Genomic DNA, 19,892 nt, shown 5'->3' with positions numbered 1-19,892 from the left:
GAACGCAAATTACTTACAAGGCATGAGCTATTGAATGAATGAATGTTGGCAAAACATTTGGAGTGAACAGTGGTAAATTGTCACATAATTGCTCACATTAAGTTTTTAATTACTACAGTAGGTTGCAGAACTCCCTAGATTCTAATAAGTTGTTTGTTGTTAAAGTCTGGAGGGTTGTGCTATCTATCTCAGGTTGTCACCTGTCCTGGGGTTCCATACCCTGGGTTCTCCTATTTTTTAATTTGTTGAAATTAATTAATGATAAGCAATATCTTTAAATTATTGTAGGCTTGCAACTGTCTTCCTTTAACCTATGTACAGTACTTAGTTTCCTGAAGCACTATATAAACTGTTGTTGTTGTTGCTGTTGCAGTTTTAAAAATTTGTCCTTTGGTAATGTTGAGGCTCAGACAATAAATTAGCCAGGTAGAAATCCTGCTATCTTTATCAGAGGTTCAACTCAAGATGGGCAACTGACTGCTACTGGGGACAGAGGTGGCCCATGGGAACATGGAAGGGCTGTAGGTTAGTGGTTACAGAGGTTCCCAAATGGTGGTCAGCAAGCTTCACTCAGGTGGTCCATGGTGTGTCTGTGAACAACACTTGAATTGAATTCAAATTGTAATGCAATGAAATACAATAAAAGAAATAAAAAATAAGAAAATAAAAATCATGCAGCATCTAGCACAGTGCATTACAATTGCTACAACAGGCAGAAAAATTCATTAAGTAGTCCTCCAAGACCCTCAGGAATTTTCAAGTGGTCCATGGGGAGAAAAAGTGTGGGAACCACTGGTAGAGCACATCTTTTGTGTGCAGAAAATCATGCATGCAAAAGGTTCAGTCTCTGGTAGGGCTGTGAAAGACTCCTGCCTGCAACCTGGACAGCTGCTGCCAGTCAGTGTGCTGAGCTGAAAGGACCAATGATCTAACCTGGTATAAGGTAGCTTTCTGTGTTCCTATTTACCAAAGAATTGTTAACACTTTGCTGTTTATATGAAGCTACTAAAGATGCTGATATTTTTTTAACTACTTTGCATTAATATGATGGTATGGAACAATGTTAGCTGTTGTAATATATTTGGGGCAAGCCCATGGGGGAAAAGACCACTGATTTCTTTGGAATGCTGAGGCAGCATCTACCATCTGATAGCCATCTGTTCAAATATTCCATAACATTGCATTAGCATTTCTACTAACCAGGCCCAAAGCAGCTGTCTGCTAAAGCAGGGGTGGGGAACTATGGCAGACCTTCTTGACTTAAGAAGTTAGACACCCCTATTGTAAGTAATTCATTGGCCAGCCCCCCTTCCCTTTTGAGTTTTGAAAGGCAGTGGGGAAAAAAGGTTCTTCATATATAGCATTACTTGCTGGACCATGGATTTAGAGGTGATTGGTACCTAGAAGTAGAATCTGTTGCCTTGAATAGGGATAGAAAGAAGTGGTAATTAATTCTGTAGATGCCACTGTAAGGCAATTACTGATAATAATCACATTGACGGAAAGAGAAAGGAATACACAGAAGGTTGGGTTCGTAAGAAAGCAATTCTAATGTGTACAGGGTTGCCAGGTTCATGGCCTGAGACTGATCCTGTATCTTTAGGAGAAGAGAAAGTCAGCCAAGTGCAGGTGTTCTTGCAACACTGTAATGAGAAAAACCACAAGGTGGTATTCTCCCTTCCCCTTGCACAACTTTTAAAGATACAGAAGACCTCTTGGAGGCCGGGTCTGGCAACCAAGAGGTCTTCTGTATCTTTAAAAGGTGTGCAGGGGGAAGGGAGAATTCCACCTTGTGGTTTTTCTCATTATAGTGTTGCAAGAACACCTGCACTTGGCTGACTTTCTCTTCTCCTAAAGATACAGGATCAGTCTCAGGTCCTGAGCCTGGCAACCCTAACTGTGTAACAAACACAAACTTGCAAAATTAGTGGATACTATGAGCAGTATTCAACTAAATAGATCTGCTAGTGCAAGGATATTTGCCTGTGCAAGAGTTTCTCTTTCCTTGCCCAATGTGCCCCCTAAACCTGTTCTGGGTTTTCCTCCAACCCTCTGAAGATTTGGGGAAGGTGTGGGGGCACACCAGGAGAGGGGGGGAGTTCTGTTGGCCAAATGGAAATCCTTGTGCTAGCAGATCTGTTTAGTTGGATACTTCCCTATAGACAGGGGTGTAGTCATCCATTGTCTTGTGGGGGTCTTAGACCCCTTATTGTTTTGGGAGCAGGGTACCAGCAGGGTCCCTATGTTTCTAGCATCCTATGAGCTAATCAGAGTGAAAGTAGGTGAGTCATCCCCTGAAAATTTATTTATTTATTTAATTTCATTTATAAACTGCCCATAGCCAATGGCTCCCTGGGCGGTGTACAACATACAATAATACAATAAATGAACAAAATCACAGATAAAAATACAAATTCATAATAACACTAAATGATATTAGCATAGCTAAAACATTAAAACAGTAAAATACATAGAAATATATTAAAATGCCTGGGAGAATAGGAAGGTTTTAGCCTGGCGCCGAAAGGATAGCAGTGTAGGCACCAGGCGTACCTCCTCGAGGAGACTGTTCCACAATTCGGGGGCCACCACCGAAAAGGCCCTAGATCTTGTCATTACCCTCCGAGCCTCTCGGTGAGACGGTACTCGGAGGAGGGCCTTAGATGTCGAACGAAGCGTACGGTTAGGTTCATAGCGGGAGAGGCGTTCCATCAGATATTGCGGGCCCACACAGTGTAAGGCTTTATAAGTCAATACTAGCACCTTGAATCTGGCCCGGAAACAAATCGGCAACCAGTGCAAACGGGCCAGAACAGGTGTAATATGTGAGGACCGCTTGGTCCTCGTCAATAGTCTGGCTGCTGCGTTTTGCACTAGCTGCAGCTTCCGAACCGTCTTCAAGGGCAGCCCCACGTAAAGTGCATTACAGTAATCCAATCTAGAGGTCACTAGAGCACGAACAACTGAGGCGAGGTCGTCACCGCCAAGATAGGGGCATAGTTGGGCTACCAAACGAAGATGGTAAAACGCATTCCGAGCCACCGAGGCTACCTGAGCCTCAAGTGACAAGGAAGGGTCGAAAAGAACCCCCAGACTACGAACCTGTTCCTTCAGGGGGAGTGTAACCCCATCCAGAACAGGATGAACATCCTCCATCTGAGCGGAAAAGGCACTCACCAACAGCGTCTCAGTCTTGTCTGGATTGAGTTTCAGTTTATTAGCTCCCATCCAGTCCATTATCGCGGCCAGGCAACGGTTCAGCACATCAACAGCCTCACCTGAAGCAGATGAAAAGGAGTAATAGAGTTGCGTGTCATCAGCATACTGATGGCAACGCACTCCAAAACTCCGGATGACCGCACCCAGAGGCTTCATGTAGATGTTGAAAAGCATGGGGGACAGAACCGATCCCTGAGGGACTCCACAATGGAGAGTCCAGGGTATCGAGCAATGTTCCCCAAGCACTACCTTCTGGAGACGATCCGCCAAGTAGGAGCAGAGCCACTGCCAAGCAGTATCCCCAACTCCCAACTCCGCAAGTCTCTCCAGAAGGATACCATGGTCAATGGTATCAAAAGCAGCTGGGAGATCAAGGAGAATCAACAGAGTTACACTCCCCCTGTCCCTCTCCTGACAAAGGTCATCGTACAGGGCGACCAAGGCTGTTTCTGTGCCAAAACCGGGCCTAAAACCGGATTGAAACGGATCTAGATAATCGGTTTCATCCAAGAGCGCCTGGAGCTGGCTGGCAACCACCCATTCCAAGACCTTGCCCAGAAATGGAACATTCGCTACCAGTCGATAGTTGTTCAAATTATCTGGGTCCAAGGACGACCTCTTCAAGAGAGGTCTCACTACAGCCTCCTTGAGACAACGAGGGACAACTCCCTCACTCAAGGAGGCATTGATCACTTCCTTGGCCCAGCCGGCAGTTCCAGCCCGGCTAGCTTTAACTAGCCAAGAAGGGCAAGGGTCGAGTACCGATGTGGTTGCACGCACTAGTCCAAGCATCTTGTCAACTTCCTCAAGCTGCACCGACTGAAACTCATCCAACAACTGAGGACAAGACCGTGATCTAGGTACCTCAATGGATTCAACTGTCCTAACATTAGAGTCGAGGTCCCTACGGATGCATGCGATTTTATTTTGGAAGTGCCCCGCAAACTCGTTGCAGCGGGCTTCAGATGACTCTGTAGTATCCTGAGGGCCAGAGTGTAAAAGCCCACGTACTACCTTAAAAAGCTCCGCTGGGCGGCATAAAGATGATCTAATAGTGGCAGCAAAATAACACTTTTTTGCTGCCCTTACCGCTTCTATGTACAACTTAGTGGAGGCACTTATCAAAGCATAATTGCATCCGTCAGGAGTTCTCAGTAGCTCCTTTCTCATTCTTATTGGCTCCTAGGGATATCTGTTGTTGTGGGAGAAGGCATAAGGGTCTCATTCTCAAACCTGCAGCACAATCACTCAATCACTCAATAGTGGGAGGGGATGCAACTGTGACTAACATGAAGGTACCCTGCACTTCTGAATTTGCCACTGTACAACTGTCTATAGATTCAGCATAACCAGCTACTCAGAGAAAAATAACTGCAAATTCAAGAAGACACATTCAAATACGTAACAGCCACTGTACACGAACCCTACATGCAATTGGCTAGGATGTTTGCTTCTGGCCCAGGTAAGAGAGTTTTTCTATGCAACAAGGAGAGATTGACATATATAGCATTCACTTCTACCAGGACTCAGAAATATGTTATTAAGCATGGACAGATTTTGTATATATGCAGTTCCATGCATTTTTCTATATCTCTTGTTTCCATCTCCACATTTTTGCCTAGGTGCAGGAGTCAGTATGGGGAAACTACTACTGTGGGCAGGTAAGTGTTGAATTTGTATTTGCATGTCACTGTAACTAATAAATAAAATGACTGCACAGAAATGAGGAGGGACAGAGTTTCTTGTTATATACAGTTCTATGATTCTTTCTTCAAGGGCTTACTTTTATCTGGTAAAAAAAACCAAAGGTACTTTCTTCCCAAGAGAAAAGGTGCAAGCCCCTGTGTCTTTGTTATTGTGGGGATAAAATAAAATGACACTGGAGAAAAGTGAATTCTAGTGACAACGCAATCCTTGTCTATGCATGTATGCCACTGTGAATTGATGTGTGGAGGTTGGACGCATGAGGATTGGGAATACAGGATGAGTAACTGGATCTGACCTTCCCCAACCCCTGAGGATAATTTTCACAGGTAGGAAGGACATCCACCTGTCAATCATCTGAAGTCACCATAACATCCAATGAAGCTCTTTCCTTTATAATTAATTAATTAAATATATATCCCACCCTTCCTCCCAAAAAATCACATGGGCAAAGACACAGGGCTTTGTAGGTACTGCCAATCAGCTGATCAGCACTACTTGCAAACCTCACTTTTGGCAGAGAACCACATCTTTGCTTGCCTCACAGCTGACATCATATATTACATCAGAGGTATAGCAGGTTGGTGTGGCTTGGGGAAAAAAGCAAACTCCATCTACACATGGAACAGACTGTCTGTGTAGGCTTATGTGTTCTGTTTCTATTTATTCTATTCTATTCTATTTATTACATTCAGAGCTTGGAAAAGTTACTTTTTTGAACTACAACTCCCATCAGCCCAATCCAGTGGCCATGCTGGCTGGGGCTGATGGGAGTTGTAGTTCAAAAAAGTAACTTTTCCAAGCTCTGATTACATTTATATCCTACCTTTCCTCCAAGGAGCTCAAGGTGGCATACAAACATGGTTCTCCCCTTCCCTATTTTATTCTCACAACGACCCTGTGAAGTAGGTTAGGCTGAGAGACAGTGACTGGCCCAAGGTTACCCAGTGTGGAACACTTAAGGTTCCCACCTTCCAGAATTACGATTCTTTTCAAAGTCAGGACTAAGCTAGACTTTACATTGAATGGACAGGTTTATTAAAATGTATATTGCATCAGCTGGGGGCAGGGACTGATGATTAACTACCAGAGCAGGTATGGAGGGGAAGTATAAAGTATAAAGTTTTCCTCCCCTGCTATGGTCTTGAAGAAAATTCATTCTCTTGGTGCCGTGTGTGTGTGTGGGAGGGATTTCAAATCAAATATCAGCTTCAGAAAAATATTGTGGCAGGGAACGACTGGGCTAAATTTCCTCCTCTCTGCCTGATGTGAGCCCATTAATTATGACCCATCCCTTGCTGATGCAATTTGCCTGCACTTTAAGTGCAGAAACACATTTAATGTCATTTTTCTAGTTAGGCCCTCACATGCATATTTTGTCAAGCTTTATGGTACTTCTTTGTCATCTGTCCACATTTTGGGTAGAATAAACAATAGTAGAAATGACCTCTTAACATCTACACCTTATGTTGATCATTCTTATTTTATTTCTTTTACTTGGCAGGCTTCACCATTGTGCTGAATCTGCAGCTTGGTATGACTATCTTCACTTCTGCTTGCTGGCTGGGGACTAGTTCTAAAAATCTAATTGATCAGTTCACTCCATAGCCTGATTTTTGGTCATTGCTTCTAGATGAGGCACCACCTATGGACCTTCTGGACTGAGTGAACTCTGCTGTCACACACATATAATTCCAAATCCCACTGAATGGTTTCCAAAGCTCATCCATACAAAGATGCCAAAAATATGCCTGTTGGAGAACTTGGCCATTTTTAGCTCACTATTTGCTTCTTTCCCTGTAACGGGTGACAGATAGTGCAGAGAATAAAAATAGAAAAGTAGGTGATTTTGAAGGGGGCTGAGACATGTGAATCCTTGAGGAGCAGCTATCTGGAAGAATGAATGGCATGCAGTTTTATTTTTTCCAGGCATTCTGATTTTGCCTGGTTAATAGCTAAAGTTTCCAAACATCCTGTGTTTGCAAGAAAAACTTCTTAGTCAGCTCCATATAAGAAGCCCCTTATTTTGAAATGCTAAAGCATTATAAAGTCCCTTTAGCCTGGCAACACTATCTCAGCAAAGCACAATCAAATCTACAGGATTTTTTTAAGTACACAGAAGTTCAAGCTGTTTATACTATCCACATGCCCAGAAATGGCAAGTTACTAGATCTAGATACCTTTTGTTATGTGGAGAGGTGCTGGTTCTGCCCTGGAAGAAAGTCAATCTTATGATGAGGATTTGAAGGAAACTATGGAAAACTGTGTGGATCAAATCCAGCGAAGTCACTACGTGAGTGGAAGGACATCTGCTCAGACAATGGAACTTCCACCCCCTACTTCCCTTGGAGCATCCCTCACACCTTCACAAGTTTGGGAGAACCTCCAGAGCAGATAAGGGGGATACAGAAGGGCCACAGGAGAGAAGAGAGGGGGAAATTCTATTGTACAAGCAGAAATTGTTCCACTTGTGCAATGACCTCATTGGATACAACTCTGTATTACAAAATGCATGCAGTGTTATCCTTTCCCAACATCATCTTTTGCCTTTCTTTGCAGGTTCTGCCTACAAACTTATATGTTATGTCACTCAGTGGGCTCAATATAGGGCAGGACCAGCCAGGTTCATGCCAGAGAATATAGACCCATTCCTGTGCACCCACTTGATCTTTGCTTTTGCTAGCATGGACAAAAACCAAATTACCACTATGGATCCGAGTGATGAAACACTCTACAAGCAACTTAATGCCTTAAAGGGCAGGCAAGTATCTTTCAAACTGAATGTGTGGTTAATGTACGGTCAAAAAGAATGTATGTTTGGTTCATGGCTGCTTCCAAACTTTGCCTTCCTGAGTGACTGACAGCAGTACCAAGCCCAGAAGCAAAACAGGAAGTGTCTCATGGGGCCTCTTTGCACATTATGTGTGTTTATTAATTCATTAATAAAAGTACTTTTAGTGACTTGTATCTCCTGGGTGTAAAGGGTCAGCTGAATATCACCCTCACAGTGAGTGGCTCAGGGGTTATGTGCCCTGCCACCTGTGCAGCCGTGGGCAAGCTGCGTAGTCCCAAGGAGCCCAGTTGCCCCCCAGCTGGCAGTTGAGGACGAGGGGCTGGCTTGTGCAGCTGTGGCAAGCTGAGCAGGCCCTAGCCAGCTGGGGAGGACTAGCCTCAGAGGAAGGCAATGGTAAACCCCCTCTGAATACCGTTTACCATGAAAACCCTATTCATAGGGTAGCTATAAGTTGGGATCCACTTGAAGGCAGTCCACTTCCATTTCCTTTCATCACACGTTCCCTGGATGGGGTACAATATAAGTTAAAATACAAGAAACACAATTCCAGTACAGTTAAAAAAGCAGGTTAAAAACACAATACACCATTAATAGTAAAATACACAAGGAAACTACCTGCATGCTCCTTCATTGCAGAACGAGTACACTAATACTGGTCTTAATGACTCACAAAAGAACAGGGAAATGGGTGAGTCTTTTCCTGGCACTGAAATGACAAAAGTCTCTATGCCAGCCATGCTTTCAGGGGGAAAGCATTTTATAATTGTGGTCCACCACAGCGAGGTCCCTTTACCATGTTCCCACATAACATACCCCCTTTGGTGGTGGGACAATGAGAAGCTCCTCCCTGATCAATGAACACAGAAAAGTGTTCCTGAAAACTAAGACTCGTGCAAAAATATAAAGTGTGAATGTGCCAAACAGGAGTTTGAAAAAGTGTTTTTCATATAGATACTTGTTGGACAGTCAGGAATGCCCATGGTTCCTGTACAGCACACACTTGGTGGCAAATCTGTACATGATGCTATAAAATGTGAGTAGGGATGGAAAAATCTGTCAGTTTTTGTTCTCTCAGTTTCTCATTTTCCCAGTCTGAAATTCAGTTCATCACATTTCTGCAGCCATTTGTGGTTTTTTTTTTAAATCCTCATGAACAATCTTCAGCATTTTGGATGAATTTCTCCTAATAAATACATTTCTATATGCAGTTATGACTAATGTACTCATTTTTGCAATCAATGTCTCTTAATATAATGCATTTTGTATGTTATTTCCACTAATTTACTCATTTTTATGCACACTTTCCTCTAATCTATGTAGTTTTGTAAACATTGGTTGGTTGGAGAACTGCATCACAACATTTGAAGAAGTGTGAATTTCTAAGGAAGGCTGTGTTTCGGTTCTCATATTGTTTCAGAGAGTGCAAATTTCATAGATTCGGCTTTAAATGAGAACTGAATTGAATTTTTCTTCCATCTGTAAATGTGAGAAATATCCATCTGGAGGCACTTGCTATTTAAGGGACAGGGTTGGCTGGGGCTATTGTAACTGGTTTGAAGTGATGGTTGCTGTTTCCCTGTGTTGATCATTACTAGTGTATTGGGATTCTGTAACTACGTCTCTTCGGAGACTTGAAAGTGGCATGATCACGTCAATAGTACATAAGCTTTTTTCCTGCCTTGCTATAGTCTCTGAAATAGAGTACTTTGTAGACTTTTGAAGCACTGTTCACAGCTGTGTATAACCCAGGAAATTGTGTCCCAACATCTTTTGTGACAATGCAAGGGATTCTAGAGTGCATTTCTTAAATTATACTTGCTTGTGTATTTGGGTTGATCCTGGAAAGAAGTCCTCCAGACAAACAAATCAGGGTGAATGCTCAATAAACAGGTTGTCTGGAAGCACCCTGTGAGAGTTGGCAGGGAAAGATGTTTATAACCTTTGACAATAATGCTTGCACATGCCTTAAGACATGAGCTCTCAGATGTCCATGGGAATAAAATTAATTTGGTAATGACTATGAAGAAGAAGAAAAAAGAATTCTCTGTTCCTCATTGGAATTGTTAGCAAGCCCAACAACAAGAAGAAGCTTTTATGTCCACTTTGGGCTCTATCACTGGTAGTTGCTTTAATTTCCCCATGGCACTGACAGAGGATATTTTGGGATTCCACCCAGACCTCTGAAAATGTATGAAGCTTGAGTATTTCCCAAAGGCTGTCCAGTTCTTAAAGCGGTATTCTACAATTGCAAAAGAAAAACTGGTGATGGGGTCTTGGATATTTTTAGGCAGAGAGGATTGAATTAATTTTTAATCATTGTGGAATACTTGTATATGTCAATCCGATTCCCAATATGTCTTTTTCTTTTTTCCCTAGGAATAAAAAGCTGCTCACATTGGTGTCTGTTGGAGGGGCACAAAGAAGGACGGAAACCCAGAAGTGAGACCCTTCTCTTTATTATGCTCATAGAAAGAGCAGAGATGTACCTTTTTCTAAGCAGTCTGTTATTTGGGATGCTCAGCTTAAGACATTTTGGAGAAGCTGGTGTTTGACATGAAGGGTATTTCTCCTCATTAGATATGCATGTCCTTCAAAAGAACATTTTCAATCTTTTATTTTTACTTATACTATTATTCAATGCTAGCACTGAAAAATGTCAGTGGTGGAAGAGACAGTGGCTTTAATAAGAGCCTTAAAAAGGGGGAGGAGGGTTAAAGAAAAGGGGGGAAGGTAAGAATCCCTCCTCCCATGAAAATTGTAAACCTTCTTTCCCCCCTGAATCATTTCATTCTGCTTGGGGAACTTGACTGAATAATCCCCCTAAATTTGGCCAAACCGCCAAAGCAAAACAAAAGGGGACTGGTCCTAATGAGTAGTGAGGGGATGGGAGAGTAAAATGGAAATGGACTCTGCCTTCAAGTCGAACCTGACTTATGGCTACCCTATGAATAGGGTTTTCATGGTAAGCGGTATTCAGAGGGGATTCATCATTGCCTCCCTCTGAGGCTAGTCCTCCCCAGCTGGCTAGGGCCTGCTCAGCTTGCCACAGCTGCATAAGCCAGCCCCTCGTGCTCAACTGCCAGCTGGGGGGTAACTGGGCTCCTTGGGACTATGCAGCTTGCCCACGGCTGCACAGGTGGCCAGGCACGTAACCCCTGAGCCACTCACTGTGGGGGTGATCTTTAGCTGGCCCTTTACACCCAGGAGACACGAGCGGGATTTGAACTCACAGATTCTGGACTCCTAGCCAGACTCTCCTGCCCACGGAGTACTGTGATATAAATTGGCTTCACTCCACTGATATCAGAGATCTTTTTTTTATACCAGCTCTTTGTGATGCAGCTGTCAAAGTAGAATTCATTTTTTCCAGGTTCACTGCCATGGCATCCTCTCCGGCAAATCGCCAGACATTTATCAAATCAGTGGTATGTTTTCTCCGCAAACATGACTTTGATGGTCTAGACCTTGATTGGGAATATCCAGGTTCCGGTGGCAGCCCCCCAGATGATAAACGTCGCTTCACAGTCTTGATTCAGGTGAGAAAATGGAAGCATATAGATTTTCATCCCAGGTTCACCAAACGGTTTTGGAATCCCCCTAGGTGATGTTGTGGATCATGCTTATCTTGACATTAAATTATCAAAATCATTCTTAAAAAACAACAGTGAATTATTGTAGTAAAATTTTATTTTATTTAAAATGATGATTCAGATTAATTGTTTGGAATATATACAGTGGACATAGAATATATGAGTAGAGACTAGCACAATTTAAGCATGTATAGAGTCCTTTTCTAATCACAACTAGCCTTCATATAGTTGCTTTTCCACATCTTGAACAATGGTAGCTTTTGAGTCCCAGCACCATATATTTTATGCATAGCAGGTTTTTCTTATTTATTATTTAATTATTTTCTGTAACTAACAGTGCAATCCTACACATACTCACTCAGAAGCAAGTTCCAGTGAATTCAATGGGACCTACTCCCAGATAAGTGGCTACACCTGGGGGTAAGTCCAATTGAACTTAAAATGAAATTTACTTCCGAGCACACATGTATAGGACAGCTCAGTAAATTACTGAATATAAAAAGAATAATCAACCATCAACAAGAATAATTAGTCTGTGCTGAATTACATGATCAGATGCAGCCAAATAAATAGAAATATATAGGCATACCTAATTCCATGTGTGGATATTTATCATTATAATCTGTATGGATGGAAATTTACAACCTGAAAAAGTCCGACTGTCCTTTGAAATGTGTTCTGTTCTATTGCACTGCATGAGCAACATCAACTGCTACTTCTGTTTTCCTCTTAAGGAACTATCAGCTGCTTTTATGAAAGAGGGCAAAAAAACAGGACACCCACAGCTTCTGCTTTCTGCTGCAGTATCAGCTGACAAAAAAACCATCGATGCTGGCTATGAAGTTGCTGCCCTGGGCAAGTAAGTGACATGGTTTCAGATGAGTGACCCACCCTGCATCAGTGTCTCTGTCGAATACCAGCTCTGAATGATCTGACTTCTAGTTACAAATTGCTAACAAGCTCAAGAGAAAGCAGTTAAAATGGAATGCCTGTTTTCTTCTTCTCTTCCTGCTCCCTTATTACATTAAGGATTCAAACCTCCATGCATGAGAAAGTTTTCTGTTTTACTGAACCAAGTGCAGGGACAGAGCCAAAGCCCAAATTGGGTGGGCATACTTCTCTCTTACACACACACTCCTTCACACCCATCCATCCCCAATTAGCTCTCTCTCTTTCTTCTTTCTTTCACTCTCCATACTTGGGAAAGTGCACCGAAGAAGGTGGAGGGCTGCATGTAGTCTCCAGGCCACAGTTTGCCCATCTGTGGTTTAAACTAACCAGAGTTCCCTGAGTTTGGATGTAATGGAGAACTGTGGTTTGTTCAAAAGTGGAAGCAGATGCTTCTGATCTCACTGCTGCACTTGGGGAGGGGAGGGAAGAGCACACAAGGCCAAGGCTTGCTGTGTCTCATGTACATAACATTAAACAACAGTTTAGCATTATATCTGGACCTATCCTGGCACCTAACCTGTGCAATTCCCTCCCCTTAAATATTAGACAGGTGCCATCTCTGTTATTTTTTTGGCGCCTATTAAAGACCTTCCTCTTTCAACAAGCCTTTTAAGTTGAGTCATATCCCAGTCTGTGTGTGTTGGAATTGCTTTTTAATATGTTCTTAAACCTTCTTTTTGAAAACGTTTTTAATCTTAGAAGATGTTTTGAAAGCTTTTTTTAAGAAACGTTTTTAAAGACATTTTGTTTTAATGTGTTTTAAAGTTTGTTTTTCTGATGTTTTAAAGTTTTTAGTGCTTTTGTTTGCCCCCCTGGGCTCCTGCTGGGAGGAAGGGTGGGATATAAATCAAATAATAAATAAATAAATAAAATAACTAATCTGCCCACTGGGGAGGTTCGAGGGGCCTTTGGCAGAATGCCCACTAGTGAGACCCTTTCTACATTGGTGGGCCTCCTCTTATACTGGTGGGTCCCTTTGGGCTTACCTGGAGGTAGTGGTCGGCTGCAAGTGGCAGCAGTGGGAAGGCAGCAACACTGCAATCAGCAATGGACAGCTGGGTTGGAGTAACCAGTTTAGTTTCCCATAATGCCTCACCAAAATCCCCTCTACACCAGCTCTCCAAAAGATCCTGCCCCACTTCAATACCCTCCTGGGGCCCGATACCCTGGTTTTGTAGCCCCTCACAAACTATGGTATGTAAGATGGTGTGAAGGAATTGGACTTTTTATAAGTCTTGTATGTAGTTTGGTTTGGGTATTAAGGGGTTAGTTTGCTTCCTGGAGCCAACCTTGTCTGGTAGGTTAACACTTCAGGAGGTGTTAAAATGATGAAGTAAAGTGTGCATTGCATGCAGTCTGGTCTGTAGAGAGGGTTAAGAGAAAAATATGCCTTTTTTGTTGTGTTTGTGGATTGAGTTTGATTGTGGACAGTTTATGTAGGACTAGCTGGATGTGTTTATCCTGTTTTATTTTCAGTCCCTTTTTGCTCCTTTGGGCTTGTTTTCTGTTAAATTAACATTTCAGCTGTTAAAACTTTTTCTTTAAAAATAATCATTTTAGTAAATGTTTAAACTTGGTTCATAAGGCCTTGTGGCCTGTTTTCCTGTGGGTGTATACCCACCCCATGCTTAAAAGTCACACTCCACACTACCAAAAGGTATTCTCAAGAAGACCCAGGGGAATTTAGACTGTTTGGTGGAAGCAGCTAGGGAAAATAAAGAATTCCACTTGGTGGCAGTGGAAGTTAAGGGCAAACATGAGGTGGACACTCTGTTTGGCCTGGTTACCCTTCCTCAAACAGGCCAAGGTGTAGCTGGGGACCCATGACAGGTGGTATTTATTTACCATTATGTCTACATAGCCACACTGTATTGTAGGCTTTAGATGAATCTGGGCCAGATTCTAGGGTTTTTCTGAGGCCATCATATGTACATAATCTAAAATTAAAAAGTGCCTATGAATTTATTATTATTATTATTATTACTGGTGAAACAAAGTACAAGCTAACATCGATCTGTACTCTCTGTTAGGATCTCTTTAGAGCTTAGGTTAAACTGTAAACAATATTATAAGTATCATTTTTTTGGTTTTTATGGTACACAAATCATATCATTGTTGTAGTATTATCATACCTTTTAAGTGAATATTTATGCTGCATACAGTATTTTTTGTGGGAAATTTCTAATAAAATACAATTAAAAATTATTATAGCTAATAGATTCTGTAATGTCTGAATAAATTATTCTTTATTCTTGCCATTTATTTTCATGTGCATTTAGGAGTCTTGATATTATCAACGTGATGACCTATGATTTCCATGGACCTTGGGCACCTGCAACAGGACACAACAGCCCCCTGCACAAGGGTTTAATTACTTATGACTCATCTCCCTTCCTCAACTGTGTAAGAACAAACAGCACACAACCCCATCCTAAACTCATTTAAATTCTAGTGGCAAGTTTTCCACTTGATGCAGTGAGAACTGAATCAAGCCCAAGCATGAAGGAGGCCACTTGTACACACCACCATGAAGAGAAAATGCATCAGCCAAAAAGACCAGAACATATTTGCATAAAATTTGCATGTTTATGTCTAGATGCAAATTTAGAAATAATGACTATAATTTAAATAGAAACACCAAGCATTTTACCAGAGTGGGGAAAGATGTGTCCAGGTGACCTGTGTGTCTGCTCAGTCTGCTGTCCAGGTGTGGTTAGTGGGCAAATTCCAGGCCCCTGAGCTCTCTTCTTAGGATTCCTTATCCTTAAACCAGGCCTGGACTGGACAGCTCTTCAAATAGAGGACCTGTTCAAAGAGAGCACTGACAGCTGTACAGTAGGACACATGGCCACCCTAACAAGCATATGGAGAATGAATGATAAGGCTCAAAATACATGTTTTGTGTGTTTGCATGAAAATGTTCCCCATTTTAAGATGAAGATTCAAAGGAGTCTTGACAGGCTATGTCTGAGCAAAAGGGAGGATAAGGGTAGACTACTTCACTTTTTTTTACTCCAGTGCCTTTTCAGCTCAAAAATCACCTTCCTAAAACAGCTTTTTTTTTTTTTTACAAAGATTTGTGGCAGACCTGGAGGACCTGACTTTTCTTCCTCTTCTCACTGATGAAAAAGCAGCTTGAGGAGGTTGATCCAGAGAGGGGGAAAAAAAGGTTAAGCAGACTCTCTGCCTGCCCTTCCTTTCAACTTGTCGGGCCTACTTTTAGGTTTTGAAGAAGCAAACTTGCAAAGGAAAGAATGAGAGATGTGTTTGTACAATGTGCTTATGTTGCAGGAATATGGCATGAAGTACTGGAAGGAAAATGGAGCACCACCTGAAAAACTCCTCATGGGCTTTCCAACGTATGGACGCGGTTTCAAGCTTGCTAGTTCAGATACTAAAGTTGGTGCCCCAGCCTCTGGTGCAAGTAGTCCTGGATACTACAGCAAAATGGCTGGTGTCCTGGCATATTATGAGGTTAATATCTCTCTGGCAATTTATTACAAATGTACAGGAAAGTACTGGACACAGAACTTTTGCAATATAGTGGATCTGATTGGAGAGACACTGATTAAGATTCCCACAGCTGTAACCCCCCCCTCCTGGGTGGACTAGGGCTGCTTTCACACTGCACTTTATTCCATTATTCTGATGGTTTCTTACCTGATAATTTGTGCATTATATTTGATCTTTCACATGACATACAAGCTTGTTCTGGTATTCTAGTGGAATATAGTGCAAGTTTAGCACAAATGTTCAAGATAAATGATACAAGAAACAATCCGTTTGCAAGCTTGGGAACCCAGAAAATCACTAGAGTTTTCCACTAGCTGCAGCTGCTCACGTGACAGGCATCCCAGCATGCAGTGTGTTCCCACCCTTTAGGTGCACTTTTTTTTGCCTGATGAGAATTGTACTGGTGTTCCGGCGTACATGTGGGTAGCAGCAGCATTTCCCACACACTCCCCTGTGTCTATACAACTAATAAAGATATAGATGTCAGATGCTAAAGGGAGAGGGGTTGCATGGCAATGGGATGAACAGTTAGACCTCCTACACAGTGGGGAACTACAGTGCACATGTGTGTAACAGGTGAGGAACTAAAACAAGATCTTCATTGCAGCTGTGTGAAAGACATTTGTACTAAATGCCGGTATATTGACTGATAAAGCCTTAACACAATAGGTGCTGCAGTGTGAAAGGAATTTTAAAAATTGGGACAGAAGTACTACCATATTAATCTGTTGAACTAACGCGATAAGCCCCATGTCTGAAAGCAGCCTTGGATATATCATTCTCTCTCAACTGAACTTATCTTATATGGTTTTTGTGAGGATAAAGGGGGGTAATTCTGTGCAAGGAGTCTAAGTTACCTGCAGGGACAAAAACAAGAAAAGTCTTAGGCTGCAATGCAATGAATATTGATTTGGAAGCAATGCCACAAGTAAACTCCTATTCAGGCATTGCCTGGCTGAGTTTGGACTAAAACTGGGGAAGGGATAGGGGTGTGCATGCAAGTCCCACTACTCAACATCCCCTCTATTTTAGACCTTTCCATATTGAGAAGGAAAATCTGAAGAGGGATTTGCAGCACATTCAAAGCACATGTCCCCTTCAAAAAATTCTGGGCATTGTAGTTTACCCCTCACAGAGTTACAGTTCCCAGTAACCCTTAAGCTGCAGTGTACAAAATTATTTGAGGGGAAAACATACTTTGAATATGCTTTAAAGGTGTAGTGTGTATGCAGCCTAGGTGCCTTCAGCTGAATGCGCTTGGGATCCCTGCCTTATCAGGGTTCCTGATGGCAAGGAAGAGTCTAAGAACCTGTGGGAACGTTTGGGATGGGACAAGCATGAGGGGAATGCTTGAATAGGGCTTCAGTGTTCAGTAAATATCCATAGGACCAGTTTGGATAGGACCAGCTTGTAAAACTGCAATCTTGAACACCATTCCTAGCAAGCAACTGCTATTGAATTCAGTGGGATTTACTTCTGAGTAAAAGCTCACATTGTTAATTTAAATTAGAACAATTCCAGGCTGAATACCTAGCCCACCTTTTTTGTTGTTGTTAACTGTACACCAGGGTGGCAAATCTTTTTCTGCCAGAGGACCACATTCTATTTTGAGCAGCCTTCTGGGGGCTACATGCCAGTAGTGGGCAGGGCCAGAGGCAAATATTGGCAGAGCAAAGGATGTGACTTACCTTTGCAAAGTAGGTCACTTTCCACTCACACAAAATCCAGCAGTTTCTACCCCCCACCATGTACTTCTCTCCATCCAGGTGAGCAAAAGGCATTCTCACACTTCAAGGACACGTTCGAGGCACGTAAAAGCACACAAGGAGGGCATGGAGCAGGGCTACTGAAAGGTATAGTTTGGGGAGATTCCTGAGGGCCAGACAGAGAGGCCTGAAGGACCTCATTTGGCCCCTCGGCCTGAGGTTCCCCACCCTTGCTATATACAGCAGAGGTTTCTTCTTGGAAATTGGGCTTCAAGCTCAAGGTGCAGTCCATAAAGTACAGTACTCTGTACTAGTCATGGAATAACCATTGACTCCATGGGGAAGCTTGGAATTATAAATGTGTAGGATTATAGATTTCTAGTTTTGTTTTTGCCCCCTTGAGTGTTTGCTCTTTGTCTAAACAGAGGCTCCCTTCCTTTTGACAGGTGTGTTCATTTTTAAAAGGAGCTATCATAGCATGGATTGAAGAACAGAAGGTTCCTTATGCTTTTAAAAATGGAGAATGGATTGGATATGACAATGAAAGGAGTTTTCAGATAAAAGTGTGTCACTGTCATATAAATTTATTACATCCTATGAGAATGAAAATCGTTTAGTATTTGGTGCCATTCTAGGCACTAACCAAATTTACAGTCACATTCTTAATTTACAGAGACATGGGCCGCTCCTAATGCTACTGTTCCACTAATGCAGCAGAATTGTGCTTGCACAATGGAACTTCCCTTCCTCTCCCCTGCAGCCCCCCACGCACCCGTAAAATCTGCTCTGAATGGTTGAAGGACGTTCTAGAACAGATTTTGAGGTTGTGTGGGGAGAGGAGGGGGAGGGGAAGATCCATCGCAGAAGTGGAAATGAGGTGTCGGATACAATCCCATATTCTTGAGTCATGTTCTTTTCCCAAGATGTGTGTATGTTATGTGCCTTCAAGTCAAGTACGAATTACGGCGACCCCATGAATCAGCGACCTCCAATAGCATCTGTCGTGATCTGTTCAGATCTTGTAAGTTCAGGTCTGTGGCTTCCTTTATGGCATCAACCCATCTCTTGTTTGGTCTTCCTCTTTTTCTACTCCCTTGTTTTTCCCAGCATTATAGTCTTTTCTAGTGAATCACCTGACACTGTGGCCTCTGAGCATTTTTTTTCCATTTTAGTTTTTTCTCCTTCTGAAAATTTGTTGTACTTCTGTAAACCCTGGGATCCCACAGGGCATATCTGCACCGTGCATTTACAGCAGTGTTATACCACTTTAAACATTTATGTCTTTCCCCAAAGAATCCTGGGAACTAGTTTCTTAAGGGTGCTGATAGTTGCAAGGAGACCCTCATTCCCTTCACAGAGCTACAATTTTTAGAGTGGTTTAACAATCACTCCCTCTTCCCAGGGAACTCTTCGGGAGAAGCCATGACTGTCTAAAGTGTTATATTGCTGCTTTAAATGTATAGTGGAGATGCACCTAAGAGGAATTGTTTGACTACAATCCTGTTTGGTAGTCACTAGTGAAAGGCGTGATTTTCATGCAGTGCACAAGCAGAAATAAAGTTCTGCTTCTCCCTGTAGGCAAAATCAAGAAGTACATTGTGATATTACCTTTAGTCAGTCTCGGTGGTTATCTCTCAGAAAGAGAGAGGATCTTATTTATGTCACCAGAGCGTGATGCATTCTAGATTCACAGAAGATGTGTTACTGAACCACTCACTGCACTCTGGCTGAATTTCTTTGAATGTTACTTAAATGTAAATTGTACATTCTGAATGTGCTGTAATGTCTGGAAGGAATTTGTAGTTGCCTGTTTATTAGCAAAAAGTAGAAGAGATATGTTGTGTAAGAACTATTATAGCACTGGTATATAAGTTCTAGCTTGTGGACTATTTACAAGGATATTTGTTTTAACTTCTTTGCAGGCCGAGTTCTTGAAGAAGGAAAGTTATGGAGGAGCTATGGTTTGGACTCTTGATTTTGATGATTTCTCTGGCAAATTCTGTAATCAAGGACACCATCCCCTTCTTAAAAGGCTCAAGGGTTCCCTGGGAAATTGAGTTAATAACAAATTAGGTAAAGATGGCAATAGGGCATATGAATCACTAAGCCACCAATCCAATGCCCAATAAAGTTAGAATTAGGTAGACTAATTGCATGAGAGTTTAACCCCTATTTTCTAAAGTCTTTTTTATTTGAAGTTTTGGAATGTTAATCTTAGATCAGGGTCCCAGTCTTACTTGGGCTTCTCTTGCCTGGCTGGGAGGCTTGGGCAGAGAGAAGTAGGAGCACCCACCATCTCGGCACAACAGTGCTACCATGGGACTAAATCCATTTAGTCTTAAGTGGATTTACATGATAACCATGTGATACAAAAGCATTTTAAATTTTAGGATTTATTCAAATATTTATATCCTG

At 42.2% G+C, this 19,892-nt stretch overlaps 2 protein-coding genes across 3 annotated transcripts in view; one reads left to right on the top strand and one right to left on the bottom strand.

Annotated features, from left to right (window-relative positions):
* Window positions 1-4,855: 4,855 nt before the first annotated feature.
* Window positions 4,856-19,534, top strand: LOC133387459 (acidic mammalian chitinase-like). The gene is made up of 10 exons (XM_061632253.1): window positions 4,856-4,880; window positions 6,428-6,457; window positions 7,483-7,684; window positions 10,094-10,156; window positions 11,088-11,253; window positions 12,042-12,166; window positions 14,538-14,661; window positions 15,550-15,732; window positions 17,924-18,040; window positions 19,400-19,534. Exons 1-10 carry the CDS (start codon window positions 4,856-4,858, stop codon window positions 19,532-19,534), a joined length of 1,170 nt encoding a protein of 389 aa, XP_061488237.1.
* CIMAP3 (ciliary microtubule associated protein 3) overlaps window positions 7,824-19,892 on the bottom strand; it is a 66,550-nt gene continuing 54,481 nt past the window's right edge. Inside the window, exons 7-8 of one of the 2 annotated variants that reach the window (XR_009763492.1) lie at window positions 14,909-15,063; window positions 7,824-8,220 (exon numbers count right to left, since the gene is read on the bottom strand). The gene's annotated coding sequence lies outside the window, so the exon portion shown is untranslated. Of the gene's footprint in view, window positions 8,221-14,908; window positions 15,064-18,206; window positions 19,523-19,892 lie in introns of those variants that run through there. The other variant, XR_009763490.1, reaches the window with a different exon arrangement.

Source organism: Rhineura floridana, chromosome 6, assembly GCF_030035675.1.
Source record: "Rhineura floridana isolate rRhiFlo1 chromosome 6, rRhiFlo1.hap2, whole genome shotgun sequence".
In the NCBI taxonomy this organism is placed as follows: Eukaryota; Metazoa; Chordata; class Lepidosauria; order Squamata; family Rhineuridae; genus Rhineura; species Rhineura floridana.
The sequence above is the reverse complement of the archived record's forward strand: the minus strand, read 5'-3'. Positions and strand labels throughout refer to the sequence as shown.